This window comes from Oncorhynchus mykiss, chromosome 22 (genome assembly GCF_013265735.2).
Source record: "Oncorhynchus mykiss isolate Arlee chromosome 22, USDA_OmykA_1.1, whole genome shotgun sequence".
NCBI classification, from domain to species: domain Eukaryota; kingdom Metazoa; phylum Chordata; class Actinopteri; order Salmoniformes; family Salmonidae; genus Oncorhynchus; species Oncorhynchus mykiss.
Window position 1 is genome coordinate 47,830,572 of NC_048586.1, and position 8,930 is coordinate 47,839,501.

At 43.0% G+C, this 8,930-nt stretch overlaps 2 protein-coding genes across 3 annotated transcripts in view; one reads left to right on the forward strand and one right to left on the reverse strand.

Moving 5' to 3' along the window:
- The window catches only part of ptprna (protein tyrosine phosphatase receptor type Na), a 101,036-nt gene extending 97,353 nt beyond the window's left edge, over positions 1-3,683 (reverse strand). Inside the window, exon 1 of one of the 2 annotated variants that reach the window (XM_036959457.1) lies at positions 3,365-3,683. In XM_036959457.1, the coding sequence (XP_036815352.1) occupies positions 3,365-3,440 (76 nt within the window). In that variant the 5' untranslated portion in view covers positions 3,441-3,683. The remainder of the gene's footprint in view (positions 1-3,364) is intronic. The other variant, XM_036959458.1, reaches the window with a different exon arrangement.
- A 3,968-nt stretch (positions 3,684-7,651) lies between these two features.
- On the forward strand, positions 7,652-8,682 carry LOC110502185 (tubulin alpha chain-like). The gene is made up of 3 exons (XM_036959086.1): positions 7,652-7,996; positions 8,182-8,330; positions 8,677-8,682. The coding sequence occupies exons 1-3, from the start codon at positions 7,816-7,818 to the stop codon at positions 8,680-8,682; spliced, it is 336 nt and encodes a 111-aa protein (XP_036814981.1). The 5' UTR covers positions 7,652-7,815.
- The last annotated feature ends 248 nt before the right edge of the window (positions 8,683-8,930 follow it).

Here is an 8,930-nt window from a genome sequence, read left to right on the forward strand (position 1 = left end):
CCTCCATCATGTACCCAGCTAAAGTCTCCTGGTCTCCTCCATCATGTACCCAGCTAAGGTCTCCTGGTCTCCTCAATCATGTACCCAGCTAAAGTCTCCTGGTCTCCTCTATCATGTACCCAGCTAAAGACTCCTGGTCTCCTCCATCATGTACCCAGCTAAAGTCTCCTGGTCTCCTCCATCATATACCCAGCTAAAGTCTCCTGATCTCCTCCATCATGTACCCAGCTAAAGACTCCTGGTCTCCTCCATCATGTACCCAGCTAAGGTCTCCTGGTCTCCTCCATCATGTACCCAGCTAAAGACTCATAGTCTCCTCCATCATGTACCCAGCTAAAGTCTCATGGTCTCCTCTATCATGTATCCAGCTAAAGTCTCCTGGACACAGACCTATCATTATCATTATATTATCATTAGTCATTATCAACGTGGCGTATGCCAGGATCCTGGCAATGACTCATAGCTCTCCCCTGACAACACAAACACACACACACACACACACACACACACACACACACACACACACACACACACACACACACACACACACACACACACAGAGAGATGAGAGATAAAGGGTGAGAGAGATAAAGAGAGAGAGAAACAACAGAGATAGTTATTGTCTCAAAAGACAGGGGGACATACCCTGTATATTCAGGGTGCTTGTTCCCTATATATTCAGAGTGTTTGTTCCCTGTATATTCAGAGTGTTTGTCCCCTATATATTCAGAGTGTTTGTTCCCTATATATTCAGAGTGTTTGTCCCCTGTATATTCAGAGTGTTTGTCCCCTATATATTCAGAGTGTTTGTTCCCTATATATTCAGAGTGTTTGTCCCCTGTATATTCAGAGTGTTTGTCCCCTGTATATTCAGAGTGTTTGTCCCCTGTATATTCAGGGAGTCTGTCCCCTGTATATTCTGGGTGTTTGTCACCTGTATATTCAGGGAGTCTGTCCCCTGTATATTCAGGGAGTCTGTCCCCTGTATATTCAGGGAGTCTGTCCCCTATTTATTCAGAGTGTTTGTTCCCTGTATATTCAGAGTGTTTGTCCCCTGTATATTCAGAGTGTTTGTCCCCTGTATATTCAGAGTGTTTGTCCCCTGTATATTCAGGGAGTCTGTCCCCTGTATATTCAGGGAGTCTGTCCCCTGTATATTCAGGGTGTTTGTCCCCTGTATATTCAGAGTGTTTGTCCCCTATATATACAGAGTGTTTGTTCCCTGTATATTCAGAGTGTTTGTCCCCTATATATTCAGAGTGTTTGTCCCCTGTATATTCAGAGTGTTTGTCCCCTGTATATTCAGAGTGTTTGTCCCCTGTATATTCAGGGAGTCTGTCCCCTGTATATTCAGGGAGTCTGTCCCCTGTATATTCAGGGTGTTTGTCCCCTGTATATTCAGAGTGTTTGTCCCCTATATATACAGAGTGTTTGTTCCCTGTATATTCAGAGTGTTTGTCCCCTGTATATTCAGAGTGTTTGTCCCCTGTATATTCAGGGAGTCCGTCCCCTGTATATTGAGGGAGTCTGTCCCCTGTATATTCAGAGTGTTTGTCCCCTGTATATTCAGAGTGTTTGTCCCCTGTATATTCAGAGTGTTTGTCCCCTGTATATTCAGAGTGTTTGTCCCCTGTATATTCAGAGTGTTTGTCCCCTGTATATTCAGAGTGTTTGTCCCCTATATATTCAGAGTGTTTGTTCCCTGTATATTCAGAGTGTTTGTCCCCTGTATATTCAGAGTGTTTGTCCCCTGTATATTCAGGGAGTCTGTCCCCTGTATATTCAGGGAGTCTGTCCCCTGTATATTCAGAGTGTTTGTCCCCTGTATATTCAGAGTGTTTGTCCCCTGTATATTCAGAGTGTTTGTCCCCTGTATATTCAGAGTGTTTGTCCCCTGTATATTCAGAGTGTTTGTCCCCTGTATATTCAGAGTGTTTGTCCCCTGTATATTCAGAGTGTTTGTCCCCTGTATATTCAGAGTGTTTGTCCCCTGTATATTCAGAGTGTTTGTCCCCTGTATATTCAGAGTGTTTGTCCCCTGTATATTCAGAGTGTTTGTCCCCTGTATATTCAGAGTGTTTGTCGCCTGTATATTCAGAGTGTTTGTTCCCTGTATATTCAGAGTGTTTGTCCCCTATATATTCAGAGTGTTTGTCCCCTGTATATTCAGAGTGTTTGTTCCCTGTATATTCAGAGTGTTTGTCTCCTATAAATTCAGGTTATTTCGTTTTCAGAGGATGCTTTGAAGAGGTAGATGTACGCTTTTGTTTTTATCCACATTCCCATAATTCTAGATGCACTTCAGCGTACTAAAGAAATTCACAAGATGAAGGCGTAGCCCTGTAGGGCCGCGGCAACCCCTTACGGAAAATGACTTACAACATATTCCACCACTGTCACAGAGAAACAGGGAGATGGAACACAGATTCCATGAAGGACGATTTAGTGATCAATTAAATGCCTGTTGGTGTCAAACAGGGAACTACAGCCATTTAAATGGCTGACTAAATGAGAGAAACACAAAGAAAACAGATCCTTGAACTTTCACCTTTAGAACACCGAGTAACCGTGGTAACTGGCTGAGATGAGCCAGAGACCATTATGACGCCTTGGAGTCAGAATAAGGCTCATTGTGGAACTAAATAGTGTGACGGGGGACGGAGGAGAGGGGAGGAGGTAAGGAGCGAGGTAAAAACAGGAGAGTGGATACCAGGGTTGACGAGATGAGAGATATATATTTTTTTTTTTTAAAGGCAGGATAGTATACGATGAACAAGACAAGGCAAACAGCGCCAAACCGTATCCTAGTCGCTCTCCGTGGTCCTGAAACCCATTTAATCTCAAGCAGGTGGAAAGCCATAGCTAAAAACTTTTATTTTGTAATGCGAATATATCTTTTTTTACTTTCTTCACTGTTACCTTTTTTACACAACTTAACTGACCAAGAATATGGCATAGTCTCTTAGTCAAACTAAAACCGCATGAAAATAAATGACGTCGGGGCAAAACGCCTTTAAATCACGATTTTACAGCTAGCTTACCTTATGTATTTTAGTAAATCAATTGAAAGTCTAGCCGTTAATTGATGTTACAAAAACCTAAACATGTATTTTCTCAAATTCAACCCATGGCCAAAATCATCTTATCCATCAGATGGATGGCATTACTTCGATGCAATGTAATGACATCCACACCTCGCAGATCTTTGAAGTAAACTGAAAAGACTACATCAATGTCTCTATACTGCGGACTTCATTCCAAACACTACTTCACTACCTCCACAGTGATGTTTCCCTCTACCAGCACGTCTTCTCTTCCACCTATCCCTCCACTGAAACAACATGCCACTCCACCATCATCTTACCGTATCTGCTTGACATCCCAAGATGGTACAACAGCGTCATGAAAAACAACACTCTCCATAGCCTCGGGCGCTTCATTTTTAGACAGACACCACCTACAAAAGACTGCTACTTTCTGATGTAGGCTTCACGATCCAATTCCGTCCCTTATGACTCTATTCAAATCCCCATGTTATTTCTCGGAGCTGCGACCAGACCTATACCCCGCTGGATTCACGCCAGGTAACGGAAACCAAACCTTGGCTAAAGTGTAATAACTGTGGGTTTGAGCTAAAGGGAAAGGGGAACACACACACACGTATGACACACGACATTCCAAATCCCTGGAAATCCTGGAGCGGATCTGGAGCGGGGAATCTCTCGATGTCCTCCCTGTGTCAGTCTCTGCCCCTCCCGCAATAGATCTGTTCGGTGGGGTCCCGCAATGACGTCACAAAAGGACCCTGTTGATTTTTCAAGATGTTTTGCAGCGGCAAAGACAGCGCGGTGGGCCAATAGTAGTGAGAGCTGCCTCTGTCTCCGAGATAGAGGAGAACAGGCAAAGACAGCGCGGTGTAGAACAGAGGACGTTGACAATGCCATTGATTTATGGTCAATGTTGGTTCATCCATCGAATTTGGATAGGAAATACGCATTTGTCCGTTTCTTGAACAGCAGTTTTGTAGGGCAATTTTTTTGTTTAGGGTTAGTGTAGAAACCTAAGTGTTGCTATGGTGGGTTGTTAGGTGTAAAAACCTATGTGTTGCTATGGTGGGTTAACAATATGTTTTAATGTGTGTCAAGGGAGTTGCTCATAACCAGACAGGTACAGGCTACACTAATGCCCCCTGCATGACCACCTGATGCAGAAGGACCCCTTTATGAAACAAGGCCACCACATCTACCCATCCTCCAAGGGCCAAGTTAACATGACAGTGCTTAGATCAACCATTTTGTTCCGTTTGTTATTAAAACAGAGCTTTAAATGTGAGGTGCTCAATACAAGGTCTATTGGTTCCCTCTTCCTGCCACCTGCTGCCATGCAGGCCTTCTTGTTTTCTTCATCATCACTGTAGGTTTGTAGGCGGGCATATCCATGTAAAAGGACCCATGAGCACCAGGGCATTTCCATGTAAAAGGACCCATGAGCACCAGTGCATTTCCATGCAAAAGGACCCATGAGCACCAGGGCATTTCCATGTAAAAGGACCCATGAGCACCAGGTCATATCCATGTAAAAGGACCCATGAGCACCAGGGCATTTCCATGCAAAAGGACCCATGAGCACCAGGGCATTTCCATGTAAAAGGACCCATGAGCACCAGGGCATTTCCATGTAAAAGGACCCATGAGCACCAGTGCATTTCCATGTAAAAGGACCCATGAGCACCAGTGCATTTCCATGTAAAAGGACCCATGAGCACCAGTGCATTTCCATGTAAAAGGACCCATGAGCACCAGGGCATTTCCATGTAAAAGGACCCATGAGCACCAGGGCATTTCCATGTAAAGGACCCAAGAGCTCCAGGGCATTTCCATGTAAAAGGACCCAAGAGCTCCAGTGCATTTCCATGTAAAAGGACCCATGATCACCAACATGTGAAGTTTATAGGAGCATGTCAAATTGACATGCTTTAAAAAAAAAATGGTTTAACCTTTATTTAACTAGGCAAGTCAGTTAAGAACAGATTCGTATTTACAATGATGGCCTACCAAAAGGCAATAGGCCTCCTGCGGGGACGGGGAACTGGGATTTAAAAAATAAATAAATACAATATAAATATAGGACAAAACACACATCACTACAAGAGAGACAACACAACACTACATAAAGAGAGACCTAAGACAACGACATAGCAAGGCAGCAACACATGACAACACAGCATGGTAGCAACAAAACATGATAGTAGCACAAAACATGGTACAAACATTATTGGGCCCAGACAACAGCATAAAGGGCAAGAAGGTAGAGACAACAATACATCACGCGAAGCAGCCACAACTGTCAGTAAGAGTGTCCATGACTGAGTCTTTGAATGAAGAGATGGAGATGGAACTGTCCAGTTTGAGTGTTTGTTGCAGCTCGTTCCAGTCGTTAGCTGCAGTGAACTGAAAAGAGGAGCGACCCAGGGATATGAGTGCTTTGGGGACCTTTAACAGAATGTGACTGGCAGAATGGGTGTTGTATTTGGAGGATGAGGGCTGCAGTAGATATCTCAGAGAGGGGGGAGTGATGCCTAAGAGGGTTTTATAAATACGCATCAACCAGTGGGTCTTGCGACGGGTATACAGAGATAATTTTGCACGCCCAATTTTTCAGTTTTTGATTTGTTAAAAAAGTTTGAAATATCCAATAAATGTCATTCCACTTCATGATTGTGTCCCACTTGTTGTTGATTCTTCACAAAAAAATACAGTTTTATATCTTTATGTTTGAAGCCTGAAATGTGGCAAAAGGTCGCAAAGTTCAAGGGGGCCGAATACTTTCGCAAGGCACTGTATCTTTAAATTATTTCTGATTTCTCCACCTCACGAGGAGGGAGGCTATTGAAAGTTCACAGAAGTAATCAGTAAAGGTCGACCTAACAATTAGTTATAGGGTTTTTACTGGTATACATTTTCATTATGAATGATTAAAACAACAACAAATCGCCAATGTAATTTCTGCAATTGAATTTGCTACATTGGGAAATCCGAATAGTCCAAACCACAGTTGGGATCAAGTTTATACATCCCAGTACAGTAAACAAAAGTAGTATAGTTCGGTACAGTACAGTACAGTAGAGCACACTAGAGTTCATTACACTATTATGTACTGTACTGAACTCTACTGAACTCTACTGTACGGTGCTGTATTGTACTCTACTGTACTCTACTGTACTCTACTGTGCTGTGTTGTACTGAACTCTACTGAACTTGTCTGTACTATACTGAACTCTACTGAACTCGTCTGTACTCTACTGTACTCCACTCGACTGTACTGTACTCTACTGTACTGTATTGTACTATAATGTACTCTACTCTACTGTACTCTACTCGACTGTACTGTACTCTACTGTGCTGTGTTGTACTGAACTCTACTATACTCTACTCTGCTGTTCGGTGTTGTACTCTACTATACTCAACTGAGCTCTACTGTGCTCTACTTTGATGTCCAAACTTGTGAAACATGGACATCTATGATTGGTTCAGATTTGGTCCCGACCAATCAAGTTTGTTCTTGTTTGGGGGCAGAGCTCAATAAAAATAATAGCCAGTGTGTAGAATAAAGGTGAAATATGAAAAGGAGGATATTGTATATTCCTACTCTACCTTAGAGTACCTGTTTAGGATACATCACTATGAACAGAATGACATTCATATGCATCATTATGCATTTCTGTGCAGTACAGATCAGAGAGCCATGATGAAATTCTATGACAGTAATTATGTTACCGTAATTCTCTGACGGTAATTATATTACCGTAATTCTGTTAATGTAATTCTATTACAGTAATTATGTTACTGGGTGTAAATCCACTAGTCCTTTTGTGTAGAAGTTTGTTCAACTTTGTTGTTTTGGCACACATTTGAATCAGTTGAATCAGTCCCAGCGCAATTATGTATAGTTTCCCTCGGCAGATGGTTGCCTAGGGAATGTGTGACCTAATGTGTTGAATTTTGTAGATCATTACAGCCTAAATTATGTTATTTTTTTATCCCGGCTATGCAAACTAAGCTGATTTCCATGATACTTTCACTCTTTAACCTCTACGGCATTGGTGTCCCTAAACCGGGACGGTTGTTTCTAACGTGCACTAATGTGACTAGAATGACGTTGTAAGTAAAAGCCAACTTTCCAGGACATAGACATGTCTTATACGGGCAGAAAGCTTAAATTCCTGTTAATCTAACTGCATTGTCCTATTTACAGTAGGTAATACAGTGAAAAAATACCACGCTGTTGTTTGAGGCGAGTTCACAACAACAAAATGCTTTTTATCACGGCAACTGGTTTGATACATTCACCTCTGAAGGTTCTTGTTCTGATTTGTCACCCTGAGGGTCCCAGAGATAAAATGTAGCGTAGTTTCGTTTGATAAAATACATTTTCATACCCACGTGGAACTGGGTTCTACATTTTGAACCCCAGCTGTCACCTTCCTGTAGCCTACTGTCTGTTCTGAGTGAACCGGGAGGGTCAAGGTTGGCTGTCACCTTCCTGTAGCCTACTGTCTGTTCTGAGTGAACAGGGAGGGTCAAGGCTGGCTGAACCTTCCTGTCCACTCAGTGTAACATAATCATTTAAACACATGGTGTCACACAGTCGATACACATCTGAATTCTTGGACCTCTTAGACCACACTGTAATATCCTCCATGCTGTCAGGTGTTATCGCTGTCTATTTCATTCACATTGTCTCTTCTCCTTCTCTCCCCGTATCTCTCCACAGCGTGAGTGTATCTCTGTTCACGTGGGCCAGGCTGGAGTCCAGATGGGCAACACCTGTTGGGAGCTGTACTGCCTGGAGCATGGGATCCAGCCGGACGGACAGATGCCCAGTGACAAGCCCACAGGTAACCTCGACGACTCCTTCACCACCTTCTTCAGCGCCACGGGCACCGGGAAGTACGTGCCACGCGCCATCTTCGTCGACCTGGAGCCCACCGTTATCGGTAAGTTGTTTGTCTTTTTACAGAAACTTTTATCCTTTTGAAAAACATTTCAACGTTTACGACGCCTCTACTGAAGCAAATCTCAGATGTGCCAGTGCATTCAGTTTCTAAATGTGTACAGAACATCATCCACTGGTATCTGGTCTTCTCTTCATATAGAAAAATACTGTTTTCTCTTTCTCCAGATGAGGTGAGGACAGGCACCTATCGCCAGCTGTTCCACCCTGAGCAGCTCATCTCAGGCAAGGAGGATGCTGCCAACAACTACGCCCGCGGTCACTACACCATCGGCAAGGAGATCATTGACTCCGTCCTGGACAGGATCCGTAAACTAGTAAGAATGCTTAAAGAATGAATTGTTGACCATTATGAAAATTGGAGACATGATATTTTTATTTTTATTTAATTTTTATTTGACCTTTATTTAACTAGGCAAGTCAGTTAAGAACAAATTCTTATTTGACGGCCTAGAGGGCAGAACGACAGATTTGTACCATGTCAGCTCAGGGGTTTGAACTTGCAACCTTCCGGTTACAAAGCTCTAACCACTAGGCTACCCTGCTGATAAACAAGAAGCTTTTTTCCCATAATCCTCGTAACCCATAACCCCCGTGACCCATAACCCTTGTAACCGATAACCCCCGTAACCCATAACCCCCATAACCCATATCCCTCGTAAGCCATAACCCTCTTAACCCATAACCCTCGTAACCCATTGGACATACTGTCAAATCCTCTAAAACAACGTTCAAGGCGGCTTATGGTAGAGAAATAAACATTAAATTCTCTGGCAACAGCTCTGGTGGACATTCCTGCAGTCGACATGCCAATTGTACTCTCCTTCAAATCTGTGGCATTGTGTTGTGTGACAAAACTGCACATTTTTAGAGTGGCCTTTTCTTGTCTCCAGCACAAGTTGCACCTGTGTAATGAT

Bases quoted from the DNA above. Each gene is read 5' to 3' on its own strand.
- LOC110502185 (XM_036959086.1), top strand. From the start codon at position 7,816: ATGGGCAACACCTGTTGGGAGCTGTACTGCCTGGAGCATGGGATCCAG. The intron at 7,997-8,181 runs GTAAGTTGTTTG...CTCTTTCTCCAG, and splicing joins CCTGGAGCCCACCGTTATCG to ATGAGGTGAGGACAGGCACC.